At 44.7% G+C, this 14,331-nt stretch overlaps 1 protein-coding gene across 2 annotated transcripts in view; it reads right to left on the bottom strand.

Moving 5' to 3' along the window:
- Positions 1 to 5,675: 5,675 nt before the first annotated feature.
- rad54b (RAD54 homolog B) overlaps positions 5,676 to 14,331 on the bottom strand; it is a 222,473-nt gene continuing 213,817 nt past the window's right edge. For both annotated transcript variants that reach the window (XM_072251878.1, XM_072251885.1), the window contains 2 exons: positions 8,870 to 9,070; positions 5,676 to 6,068 (listed from right to left, as the gene is read on the bottom strand). In XM_072251878.1, the coding sequence (XP_072107979.1) occupies positions 5,845 to 6,068; positions 8,870 to 9,070 (425 nt within the window). In that variant the 3' untranslated portion in view covers positions 5,676 to 5,844. The remainder of the gene's footprint in view (positions 6,069 to 8,869; positions 9,071 to 14,331) is intronic.

The raw sequence follows: 14,331 nt of genomic DNA, 5'->3' as shown, positions 1-14,331 counted from the left end.
CTGATCTGGAACTCTATTGCAGACTGAGAGTGGAAAGGGGGCAGGGAGAGGGGAATCGTGCTTGGGAAAAGGGGAAAGGTGTGGGGAGGGAGCGAGAAGCACCAGAGAGACGTTCTGTAATAAGACCGTAAAAGCCATAAGATATAGATGCAGAATTAGACCATTTGGCCCATCGAGTCTGCTCCCCCATTTCACCATGGCTGATTCATATTTCCTCTCAGCACCAGTCTCCTGTTTTCTCCCAGTATCCCTTCATGCCCTGACGAATCAAGAATCAACCTCTGTCTTTAAAAAACTTGGCCTCCCCCAGCTGCCTGTAGAAACGAATTCCACAGATTCACCACTCTTTGGTTAAAGAAATTCCTCCTCATCTAGACAGTAGAATACTACAGCACAGTACAGGCCCTTTGGCCCTCGATGTTGTGCCGACCCATATATTTGTTAAAAAAAAGTACTAAACCCACACTACCCCGCAACCCTCTATTTTTCTTTCATCCATGTGTCTGTCCAAGAGGCTCTTAAGTACCCCTAATGTTTTAGCCTCCACCACCATCCCTGGTAAGACATTCCAAGCACCCACCCCCCTCTGTGTAAAAAACTTACCCCTGATGTCTCCCCTAAACTTCCCTCCCTTAACTTTGTACATATGCCCTCTGGTGTTTGCTATTCATGGCCTGGGAAACAGGTACTGACTATCCACCTTATCTAATAATCTTGTAGACCTCTATCAAGTCCCCTCTCATCCTTCTACACTCCAAGGAGAAAAGTCCCAGCTCTGCTGACCTTGCCTCATAAGACTTGTTTTCCAATCCAGGCAACATCCTGGTAAATCTCCTCTGCACCCTCTCCATAGCTTCCACATCCTTCCTATAATGAGGTGACCAGAACTGAACACAATACTCCAAGTGTGGTCTCACCAGAGATTTGTAGAGTTGCAACATGACCTCTCTACTCTTGAACTCAATCCCCCTATTAATGAAGCCTAGCATCCCATAGGCCTTCTTAACTATCCCATCAAACTGTGCAGCGACCTTGAGAGATGTATGGATTTGAACCCCAAGGTCTCTCTGTTCATCCACACCCTTAAGTAACCAACCATTAACCCTGTACTCAGCCTTCTGGTTTGTCCTTCCAAAATGCATTACCTCACATTTATCCAGATTGAACTCCATCTGCCACTTTTCTGCCCAACTCTGCATCCTGTCTATATCCTCTTGTAACCTTTGACAACCTACAGCTCCATCCACAACTCTTTCAATCTTCATGTCATCCGCAAACTTACTCACCCATCCTTCTGCTTCTTCATCCAGGTCATTTATAAAAATCACAAAGAGCAGGGGTCCCAGGACAGATCCTTGCAGCACTCCACTAGTCAACAACCTCCAGGCAGAATACTTTCCTTCCACTACTACCCTCTGCTTTCTTCCTGTAAGCCAATTTTTTGTCCAAACAGCCAAGGTTCCACTGATCCCATGTCTCCTGACTTTCTGGATGAGTCTCTTGTGGGGGACCTTGTCAAATGCCTTGCTAAAATCCATGTAGACCATGTCTACTGCCCTACCCTCATCAATTTCTTTTGTTACCTTTTCAAAAAACTCAATTAGGCTCATGAAGCACGACCTTCCCTTCACAAAGCCATGTTGACTATCCTTGAGTAGACTGTACTTCTCCAAATGCTCGTAGATCCTATCCTTAAGAATCCTTTCCAATAGTTTGCAGACACCGACATAAGACTCACCGGTCTATAGTTCCCAGGATTCTCCCTATTACCTTTTTTTAAACAAGGGAACTATATTTGCCATTCTCCAATCCTCCGGCACCTCCCCTGCAGCCAAAGAGGAATCAAAGATCATAGCTACTGCTCCAGTGATCTCTTCTCTCACTTCCCACAGCAACCTGGGGTATATCACGTCCGGCCCTGGGGACTTGTCGATCTTGATGTTTTTAAGAAGATCCAACACTTCTTCTTCCTTAATTTCCACATTGTCCAGCACACAGGCCTGTTCTATTTCGACCTCACCCTGATCAACGTCCTTTTCACTTTTGAATATTGAAGTAAAGTATTCATTTAGGACCTCCCCACCTGTTCTAAAAGGATGCCCCTCTATTCTGAGGCTGTGTCCTCTGGACCTAGATTCCCACAAAATAGGAAACATCCTCTTCACATCCACTCTGTCAAGGCCTTTCACCATTCAATAGGTTTCAACGAGGTCACCCCTCATTCTTCTGAATTCCAGTGAGTACACACCCAGAGCCATCAAATGCTCTTCATATGACAGGCTATTCAACCTTGGAATCATTTTCGTGAACCTCTTTTGAACCCTCTCCAACATCAGCACATCCTTTCTAAGGGGCCCTAACCTGCTCACAATACTCCAAGTGAAGCCCCATCAGTGCTTTATTAATCCAATTGTTTGGAATCAAAATGACCTTGTCTTGTGTCTCAGGGCTGGATGAGTCTGCACCCACACCACCCCTGTCCCCGGCACTCCTTCTCTGACCCCTGTCCCACACCCCACCCATGGCACACCACCCTCACCATCCCCAAAGTCCTTTGTTCCTGTGCTCCCACCAAATTTACAAACTCACTCTTGGCTCAATGATGACAAATACAGTACTGTGCAAAAGTTTTCGGAACCCTAGTTATATTAATGTGTTAACACTAATCCTAACCTTACTATTAAACCCGCTGATAAGGGGTGTGCTGTTGTAGTCTGGCGTACTGACCTCTACCTTGCCGAGGCACAGAGACAACTCACGGATACCTCCTCTTATTTACCTCTCGATCATGACCCCACTAAGGAGCACCAGGCCATTGTCTCCCACACCATCACCAACTTCATCAGCTCAGGGGATCTCCCATCCACTGCTACCAACCTTATAGTTCCCACACCCCGCACCTCCCGTTTCTACCTCCTACCCAAGATCCACAAACCTGCCTGTCCAGGTAGACCCATTGTCTCAGCTTGCTCCTGCCCAACCAAACTCGTTTCTGCATACCTCAACACTGTTTTATCCCCCCTGGTTCAATCCCTTCCCACCTATGTTCATGACACTTCCCACGCTCTGAATTTTTTCAATGATTTTAAGTTCCCTGGTCCCCACCGCTTTATTTTCACCATGGATGTCCAGTCCCTATAGATCTCCATCCCCCACCAGGAAGGTCTCAAAGCTCTCCACTTCTTTTTGGATTCCAGACCTAACCAGTTCCCCTCTACCACCACTCTCCTCTGTCTAGCAAAATTAATCCTTACTCTTAATAATTTCTCCTTTGGCTCCTCCCACTTCCTCCTAACTAAAGGTGTAGCCATGGGCACCCGTATGGGTCCCAGCTATGCCTGCCTTTTTGTTGGCTTTGTGGAACAGTTCATGTTCCAGGCCTATACTGGTATCTATCCCCCACTTTTCCTTCGCTATATCGACGACTGCATTGGCGCTGCTTCCTGCATGCATGCTGAGCTCGTTGACTTCATTAACTTTGCCTCCAACTTTCACCCTGCCCTCAAGTTTACCTGGTCCATTTCCAACACCTCCCTCCCCTTTCTTGATCTTTCTCTCTCTATCTCTGGAGACAACTTATCTACTGATGCCTACTATAAGCCTACTGACTCTCACAGCTATCTGGACTATTCCTCTTCTCACCCTGTCTTTTGCAAAAATGCCATTCCCCTTCTCGCAATTTCTCCGTCTCTGCCGCATCTGCTCTCAGGATGAGGCTTTTCATTCCAGGACGAAAGAGATGTCTTCCTTTTTTAAAGAAAGGGGCTTCCCTTCCTCCACTATCAACTCTGCTCTCAAACGCATCTCCCCCATTTCACGCACATCTGCTCTCACTCTATCCTCCCGTCACCCCCACTAGGAATAGGGTTCCCCTCATCCCCACCAACCACCCCCCCCACCAGCCTCCGGGTCCAACATATTATTCTCCGTAACTTTTGCCACTTCCAACAGGATCCCAACACCAAGCACATCTTTCCCTCCCCCTCCTCTGCTTTCCGCAGGGATTGCTCCCTACGCGACTCCCTTGTCCATTCGTTCCCCCCCCATTCCTCCCCACTGATCTCCCTCCCAGCACTTAGCCTGGTAAGCGGAACAAGTGCTACACATGCCCTTACACTTCCTCCCTCACCACCATTCAGGGCCCCAGACAGTCCTTCCAGGTGAGGCAACACTTCACCTGTGAGTCGGCTGGGGTGATATACTGCGTCCGGTGCTCCCGATGTGGCCTTCTATATATATTGGCGAGACCCGATGCAGGCTGGGAGACCATTTCACTGAACACTTACGCTCTGTCCGCCAGAGAAAGCAGGATCTCCCGGTGGCCACACACTTTAATTCCACGTCCCATTCCCATTCTGATATGTCTATCCACGGCCTCCTCTACTGTAAAGATGAAGCCACACTCAGGTTAGAGGAACAACACTTTATATTCCATCTGGGTAGCCTCCAACCAGATGGCATGAACATTGACTTCTCTAACTTCCGTTAGTGCCCCTCCTCCCCTTCGTACCCCATGCCATAGCCAGAGTCTCGAGATTTTCGGACGGACTCTGTCCGCTGCGGTTGGGTGCTTCCAGTGGTGCTGCATCGGCAAGTTGGTGGCGCTTGGAGGTTCGTGGCAGGGAGAGTTCCTCCCTTCTGCCGCCTGCGTGGGATGATGAGTCTGTCGGGACTTTGAGACTTTTTTTTTACCGTGCCCATGGTCTGCTCTTTATCAAATTATGGTATTGCTTTGCACTGTTGTAACTATATGTTATAATTATGTAGTTTTGTCAGTTTTAGTCTTGGGTTTGTCCTGTGTTTTCTTGTGACATCATTCTGGAGGAACGTTGTATCATTTTTTAATGCATGCATTTCTAAATTACAATAAACGAGGACTGAGTGTCCTCATAATCTAATAATAATATATTTTTTATTTTTTCCCCTTTTTTTCTCTCTCTGTCCCTCTCACTATAACTCCTTGCCTGATCTCCATCCTCTGGGCTCCACTCCCCCTTTCTTTCTCTCTAGGCTTCCATCCCATGATCCTCTCCCTTCTCTAGCCTTGTATCCCTTTTGCCAATCACCTGTCCAGCTCTTGGCTCCATCCCTCCCCCTCCTGTCTTCTCCTATCATTTTCGATCGCCCCCCCTCCCCCTCCCACTTTCAAATCTCTTACTATCTCTTCTTTCAGTTAGTCCTGACCAAGGGTCTCGGCCTGAAACGTCAACTTTACCTCTTCCTAGAGATGCTGCTTGACCTGCTGCGTTCACCAGCAACTTTGATTTGTGTGTTGTTAATGTGCCTAAGAAATTGGGAGGAAATTGGGATCCAATGTCAACACTAATCTCTAGATATTGTCACTACTTTGCAGGAAAAATGTATTCAAATCATTGTCAGAATATGACAAAAATAATATGATTAATTTCTAAGCTTATGTGTTAATTCTGTGCAGACGAAATGGTCAACCTACTGGACAAACCTCTATATAATCCGGTTCAAATTGATAATTTGTCATTTCTAACACCTGTGATCTTAGAAATATTTTGAACTGATCTTGTTAAGGGATGATTTTGATAAACGAACAGAAAGGAAGTTTTTTCCTGCATTGATCCAGACTGATGAACACCATCACAGCAAATCTACTCTCGCCATTGACAGCTTCCAACTTCAACATTCAATGCTCAAAGCTCAAATTTATTATGTATACTTCGATCAACAACACCAAACCTGTGAACAACAGATAGGCCAGGGATAATCCAAAAAAATATTCATACAGGATCAATCACCAAGCTTCTAAACAAAGTCAGCAGAATTTGAAATGAAATTCTAGTGCAGGCATGAGTACTTGTTTCCATCGGCTCCTCAGCTGAACACAGTCTGTGGTTTTGTCGTGTTTCGAAACAGGAAGGTTATATTTTCTTTTGCGCTTTCAAGATAAGGATCTGGAATGTGTTGGACTTTTCCAGAGTAGTGTTTCCAGTACATTAGTTCGGACATGGAAAGGTTCTCTTGGGAATCAACCATTCCTGAGCTCCGGCTCAGTTGACAAGATCGAGGAGTCTGGTACTTTTCTGCCGTGTTTGCCACTAGGGGAAAAAAAGCACATTAGTTGAAATAAAGCTGTTAGAACAGCATTCTGGAAATGTTTTCACAGAATAAATCTGATGGTTACAAAGAGCACAATTCCACCTTTGGCACATTGTTTCTGCTGGGGCCACCTTAAAAGATGTGCTGGCATTGGAGAGGGTTCAGAGAAGGTTCACGAGAATGATTCTGGGAACGAAAGGGTTAACATATGAAGACATTTGATGGCTCTGGGCCTGTACTCACTGGAATTAAGAAAAATGGAGGGGGGGGGGGATCTCATTGAAACCTATCAAATATTGAAAGTCCTGGACAGAGTGGATGTGGAGAAGATGTTTCCTATCGCGGGGGAGTCTAGGCTCAGAGGGCACAGTCTCAGAATAGAGGAACATCCAGTTAGAACAGAGATGAGGAGGAATTTCTTGAGCCAGAGGGTGGTGAATCTGTGGAATTTTTGCCACAAACAGCTGGGGAGGCCAAGTCACTGGGCATATTTAAAGCAGAAGTTGATAGGTTTTTGATGAGTCAGGGCACAAGAGATTGCGGGGAGAAAGCAGAAGAATGGGGTTGAGAGGGATAATAAACCAGCCATGATGGAACGCGAAGCAGACTCAATGGGCTGAATGGCCTAAATGTGCTCCTATGTCTTATGGTCTTAAGAACTAATCAGTCCGGCAACATAAGTAAACTGAATAATCCTTAGAAAAATTCGGTTTTGAGAGGCACAAAAGCCTAGAAGTGTAATAGTTCTGGCTTGCAACACACTGTACATCCAATCAGTGGCCATGTTATTAACAATACCTGCTTGTTAATGCAAATATCTAATCAGCCAATCATGTGGCAGCAACTCAATGCATAAAACGTATAGACATGGTCAAGAGGTTCAGTTGTTGTTCAGACCAAACATCAGAATGGGGAAGAAATGTGATCTAAGTGTCTTTGACAGTGGAATGATTATTGGTGTCAGATGGGGTGGTTTCAGTATCTCAGAAACAGCTGATCTCCAGAGATTTTCATGCACAACAGTCTCCAGAGTTTTCAGAGAATGGTGAGAAGAACAAAAAACATCCCGTGAGCACAAACGCTTTGTTAATGAGAAAGATCAGAGGAGAATGGCCAGACTGGTTCAAGCTGACAGTAACTCAGATAACCACATGTTACAACAGCGGTGTACAGAAGAGCATCTCTGAATGCATAACGCGTTGAATCTTAAAGTGGATAGGCTTCAGCAGCAGAAAACCAGGAACATACATGCAGTGTCCACTTTATTAGGTACAGGAAGAATGCATAAAGTGGCCACTTAGAATACTACTGTGCAAAATTGTTAGGCACCATAGATTTTTTAAAATGTTTTCAGACGGTATGGGCCTCCACAGAGCCCATACGATTAGGAGTTTGTACGTTCTCCCTGTGACCATGTGGGTTTCCTCTGGGTGCTCTGGTTTCCCCCCATTGAAACCTACCGATTGGTAGGTTAATTGGTCATTGTAACTTGTCCAGTGATTAGGCTACTGTTAAATTGGGGGTTGCTGGGCGGCTCGAAGGACCATAATGGTCTGTTCCACACTGTATCTCAATCAATCAATCTCAACATCCTCAAGGCTGTCTGGGATTACCTGGAGAGGCAAAATCAAGCGAGACAACTAAAGTCTGCACAAGAACTGTGGCAAGTTCTCCAAGATGCATGGAACAACTGACCAGACAATTTTCTTATAAAACTGTACAATGGTGTACCTAAGAGAATTGATATAAAATCAAAGGGTGGACACACCAAATATTGGTTTAAATTAGTTTTTTTACTGTTTACTGCTATTTAGAGTTTTTTTTATATTTAAAAACTTTTCATTTCATTATTTTTGAAAGCATCTTCGCTTTACAGGATTTTTTTTACATGTACCGAAGACTTTTGCACAGTGCAGCATGTCTGTGTATGTAACAAGGGAGGCAACATGTTTGAGCTCACACGCACCCTCAACCCCTTTTGATAAAGATTCCTGGCTCAGAATCTGTCATTAGCTACAACAGAATGTAGAGGCAGGGGATTTAATGTCTGGCTGAACTCTTCACTGTTTAAAGAATTGCCTGTAAAATGACAGATTTTGCATTTTTACTAACTTCACAGTAAAACAGCTGCCATTTAATCTTAATGACTAATCCAGGAACCCATCATTTAAAAAAAAATCACAGGGGGTGGGGTTTGTAGCGTGGTGGTCATTTTGCAAGCACCAATTATTACATCAGGGTTCAGTTCCTGCTGCTCTCTGTAAGGCGTTTGTACGTTCTCCCTGTTTTCTGCAGGTGCTTCTCCCACATTCCAAACATGTAAGGTTAGGAAATTAACCAAATTTCCCTCGGGACTAACGAAACCAAATTTCTCTCGGGATTAATAAAGTATATTTATCTATCTATCTAGGGTTAATAAGTTGTGGCTATACTATGTTGGCACTGGAAGCCTGGTGACACCTACTTCTTGCTGACTTGATTTGATTCAACGACAGAGTTCACTATATGTAATAATTAGTTTGCCATTTTATTGAAATATAACCAAAACCTGGTTTACAATGTTCAGCAGGGCTCAGCATATTTAAGGGGAACCTGAGGGGGATCTTCACAGGGTGGTGAGAGTGTGGAGCCAGCTGCCAGCAGAAGTGGTGGACACGTGTTCGATTTCAATGTTTAAGAGTAGTTTGTATAGATAGATGGAGGGCTATGGCCCAGGTGCAGATTGATGGGACTTGGCACGGACTAGATGGGCTGAAGGGCCCATTTCTGTGCTGTGGTGCTTTATGACTCTATGACTTACCTGACAGTTCCCCATTTCTCAGGCAGGTACAAGAGAGGAGGTCATGAGTCAGACAATCAGAGTCTTCATCCAATTCAAAAAGATTTCTAAGTTCTTCCAGGGAAAAGCTGGCATGGTCTCTCTTCTTTTTCAGGTCAACCACTGCCCCAGATAAACTTTGTTTACTAATCTGTCGCTGATAAATTTTCTCTTCTATCGTTCCTATAACAGATGAAAAAGTTAGTGACCAGTCACTTACTTACAACTCATCTTGTACACCCCGACCAAGTCACCTCTCATCCTCCTTCACTCCAGAAAGAAAAGCCGTAGCTCATTTAACATGTCCTCATAAGACTACTCTTTAATCCAGGCAGCATCCTGGGAAATCTCAGGGTGGCCTGGAGGTAGTGGTTAGCACGACCAGTGACCCTGGGTTCAATTCCCACCGCCGCCTGTAGCAGGTTATTTGTTCTCCCCGTGACTGTGTATGTTTTCTCAGGATGCCCACTTTCCTCCCACAGTCCAAAGACATACCAGTTGGTAGGTTAATTAGTCATTGTAAACTGTCCCGTGCTTAGGTTCGGATTAAATCAGGGGAATATTGGGCGGCACAGTTTGAAGGGCTGGAAGAGACGATGCCACACTGCATCTCAATAAATTAAAAATAAACTCCTCTGCACCATCTCTAGAGCCTCAATATCCTTCCTGTAATGAGGTGACCAGAACTGAATACAATAGTCCAAGTGTGGTCTAACCAGGGCTTTATAGAGCTGCAACATTATCTTTCAGCTCTTAAACTCAAAGAGAAGTTAAAACCAAATTCTAAATCACATTTCAACAGAGTTGCAAAATCAATAATGATCAGAGAATGCCAGTGGACTTCAGCTGAATATTACAATTATATAAAAGCATTAACACGGGAAAATGAGCTTTACTCACGGAAACGCTCTTTATTAGTTAATCCGAGGATTAAGTGATTAAACATTTTTCAATTCAATCACAATCAAATAAGCTATAGAAAGCAGCCAGCAGAATATCAGGGATAGATTTGAGTTTATAAACATCTGGGACAATACAACCTCCTGGGATATCAACATATTTTCCTCTGTTTTCAAAAAAAAAATGAGAAAGGTACATCTTTTTTCAACATATATAGAGAAAGGTGCCAGAAAAGGGCTAGTAACATCATGAAGGATCTCACCCACCCTGCTCATGGACTGTCTGTCCCACTCCCATCAGGGAGGAGGCTACACAGCATCCACACCAGGACCACCAGACTCAAAAACAATTACTTTCCCCAAGCAGTAAGGCTGATCAACACCTCCACCCACTAACCCACCCTCCACATCCCAACTATCACTACATTATCATTTCCAGTCAGTCACCTTGTGTACAGACACTTCTGTGCCTAGCGTCATCTTATGGACATACAATCAATCTCTGTATATAGGCTATCTTATGTATTTATATTGATTGTATTTTCTCATTATTATTATGTTCTTTATCTTGTCATTTTTTTGTGCTGCATTGTGTACCCAGAGTAACAACTATTTCGTTCCCTTGCATACAGAAAATGACATTAAGCAGTCTTGGATGATCCCACCTGGACCCTCAATATGAAGGCACAGCAGCACCTCCACTTCCTGAGGAGATTGCAGCAAGCAAGGCCTCCCCCCCCCCCCCCCCCAACCCCATCTTAACTGAATTTTATAGTAGCACCATTGGGAACATCCTGACAAGTTGCATTTCCATCTGGTATGGGAGCAGTCGAGCATTGGACTGCAAGTCCCTACAAAGGGCTGAGAGAATGGCTGAGAGGACCAGAGGGGTCTCTCTTCTATCCATCGGGGACATTTATCAGGAGTGCTGCATACACAGGGCCCTTAGCATTATCAAGGATCCCACCCATCCATACAGTAATGTCTTTGACTTTCTACCATCAGGCACGAGACTCTGATGCATAAAAACAAGAACGGTCAGGATGGGAACCAGCTTCTTCCCCCAGGCCATTAGGCTTCTGAACACTGTCGCATTGCATTCAAAGTGTCACCGGATAATTTGTACTGTACACACAATATTTAACTTAAGCACTTCACTTTGTTTACCTATGCACATTTCTTACTTCCTAAGTTATTGTGTGTTATGTGTACTGCTGTGCTATACACCCTGGACAGGAGAAATGATGTCTTGTTTTATATTACGCATGATAAATGACAATCAACTTGACTTGACTTGAATCATGAATAATTTTCACCTTGTCCTTCATCATTTATGATGTAGTGGCCATTACAGAGACTTGGCTGGCATCAGGGCAGGAATGGATTCTCAATATCCCTGGATTTCAGTGCTTTAAAAGGGATAGAGAGGGCGGAAAAAGGGGAGGAGGGGTGGCATTACTAGTCAGGAATACTATAACAGCTACAGAAAGGGTGGGTAATGTAGCAGGATCCTCTTTTGAGTCAGTATGGGTGGAAGTCAGGAACAGGAAGGGAGCAGTTACTCTGTTGGGAGTATTCTATAGGCCCCCTGGTAGCAGCAGAGATACAGAGGAGCAGATTGGGAGGCAGATTTCGGAAAGGTGCAAAAATAACAGGGTTGTTATCATGGGTGACTTTAACTTCCCTAATATTGATTGGCACCTGATTAGTTCCAAGGGTTTAGATGGGGCAGAGTTTGTTAAGTATGTCCAGGACGGATTCCTGTCACAGTATGTGGACAGGCCGACTAGGGGGAATGCCATACTAGATCTAGTACTAGGTAATGAACCGGGTCAGGTCACAGATCGCTCAGTGGGTGAGCATCTGGGGGACAATGACCACCGCTCCCTGGCCTTTAGCATTATTATGGAAAAGGATAGAATCAGAGAGGACAGGAAAATTTTTAATTGGGGAAGGGCAAATTATGAGGCTATAAGGCTAGAACTTGCGGGTGTGAATTGGGATGTTTTTGCAGGGAAATATACTATGGACATGTGGTCGATGTTTAGAGATCTCTTGCAGGATGTTAGGGATAAATTTGTCCAAGTGAGGAAGATAAAGAATGGTAGGGTGAAGGAACCATGGGTGACAAGTGAGGTGGAAAATCTAGTCAGGTGGAAGAAGGCAGCATACATGAGGTTTAGGAAGCAGGGATCAGATGGGTCTATTGAGGAATATAGGAAAGCAAGAAAAGAGCTTAGGAAGGGGCTGAGAAGAGTAAGAAGGGAGCATGAGAAGGCCTTGGCGAGTAGGGTAAAGGAAAACCCTAAGGCATTCTTCAAATATGTGAAGAAAAAAAGGATGACAGGAGTGAAGGTAGGACCAATTAGAGATAAAGGTGGGAAAATGTGCCTGGAGGCTGTGGAAGTGAGCAAGATCCTCAATGAATACTTCTCTTCGGTATTCACCAATGAGAGGGAACTTGATGATGGCGAAGACAATATGAGTGAGGTTCATGTTCTGAATTAAGGGAGAGGAGGTGTTGGAGTTGTTAAAATACATTAGGACAGATAAGTCCCCGGGGCCTGACGGAATATTCCCCAGGCTGCTCCACAAGGCGAGGGAAGAGATTGCTGAGCCTCTGGCTAGGATCCTTATGTCCTCGTTGTCCACGGGAATGGTACAGGAGGATTGGAGGGAGGTGAATGTTGTCCCCTTGTTCGAAAAAGGTAGTAGGGATAGTCCAGGTAATTATAGACCAGTGAGCCTTACATCTGTGGTGGGAAAGCTGTTGGAAAAGATCCTTAGAGATAGGATCTCTGGGCATTTAGAGAATCATGGTCCGATCAGGGACAGTCAGCATGGCTTTGTGAAGGGCAGATCGTGTCTAACAAGCCTGATAGAGTTCTTTGAGGAGGTGACCAGGCATATAGGTGAGGGTAGTGCAGTGGATATGATCTATATGGATTTTAGTAAGGCATTTGACAAGGTTCCACATGGTAGGCTTATTCAGAAAGTCAGAAGGCATGGAATCCAGGGAAGTTTGGCCATGTGGTTTCAGAATTGGCTTGCCTGCAGAAGGCAGAGGGTCGTGGTGGAGGGAGTACATTCAGATTGGAGGATTGTGACTAGTGGTGTCCCACAGGGATCTGTTCTGGGACCTCTACTTTTCGTGATTTTTATTAACGACCTGGATGTGGGGGTAGAAGGGTGGGTTGGCAAGTTTGCAGACGACACAAAGGTTGGTGGTGTTGTATATAGTGTAGAGGATTGTCAAAGATTGCAGAGAGACATTGATAGGATGCAGAAGTGGGCTGAGAAGTGGCAGATGGAGTTCAACGCAGAGAAGTGTGAGGTGGTACGCTTTGGAAGGACAAACTCCAAGGCAAAGTACAAAGTAAATGGCAGGATACTTGGTAGTGTGGAGGGGCAGAGGGATCTGGGGGTACATGTCCACAGATCCCTGAAAGTTGCCTCACAGGTAGATAGGGTAGTTAAGAAAGCTTATAGGGTGTTAGCTTTCATAAGTCGAGGGATAGAGCTTAAGAGTCGCAATGTAATGATGCAGCTCTATAAAACTCTGGTTAGGCCACACTTGGAGTTCTGTGTCCAGTTCTGGTCACCTCACTATAGGAAGGATGTTGAAGCATTGGAAAGGGTACAGAGGAGATTTACCAGGATGCTGCCTGGCTTAGAGAGTATGCATTATGATCAGAGATTAAGGGAGCTAGGGCTTTACTCTTTGGAGAGAAGGAGGATGAGAGGAGACATGATAGAGGTGTACAAGATAATAAGAGGAATAGATAGAGTGGATAGCCAGCGCCTCTTCCCCAGGGCACCACTGCTCAATACAAGAGGACATGGCTTTAAGGTAAGGGGTGGGAAGTTCAAGGGGGATATTAGAGGAAGGTTTTTTACTCAGAGAGTGGTTGGTGTGTGGAATGCACTGCCTGAGTCAGTGGTGGAGGCAGATACAGTAGTGAAGTTTAAGAGACTACTAGGCAGGTATATGGAGGAATTTAAGGTGGGGGCTTATATGGGAGGCAGGGTTTGAGGGTCGGCACAACATTGTGGGCCGAAGGGCCTGTACTGTGCTGTACTATTCTATGTTCTATTAGAAAGTGGTGTCAGAATACACTACCCAAACTACTACAGTATTATAGAAGTGTGTATTAGTTCCTAGCAGTTATTGACAGATGAATTCATCCAGTGCACACTGCTGTGTTCTTTTGATTGACTGTCATATCTTGCTCTCAGGTGACATGGACGATCATTTGGTAATTTGACAATGGTAATGGTAATTTTACATTTAAAATTTGATCAAGCCTGACCTCGTATCTACATACCTATACTCAAAAGCTGGATAATAACTTGGAGCTGAGGATGTGCCTAACCAAATGAAACTAAGACCAGTCAGTTCCTCAGCAAAGGTTCTTCAAACAGAAAGCTTTATTTATCTCAGTTATTCTGCTTAACTAGGACAGGAGACTCTTGCTGAACAGCTTCTATCTAGCATCAGTCATATGTACTTGTGTGGCAGTTAGATACTACACCGTGCTCAGAGAG

Source organism: Mobula birostris, chromosome 1 (assembly GCF_030028105.1).
Source record: "Mobula birostris isolate sMobBir1 chromosome 1, sMobBir1.hap1, whole genome shotgun sequence".
Lineage (NCBI taxonomy): Eukaryota > Metazoa > Chordata > Chondrichthyes > Myliobatiformes > Myliobatidae > Mobula > Mobula birostris.
Note: the sequence above shows the minus strand (reverse complement) of the source record. Positions and strands in the feature narration are given on the sequence as shown.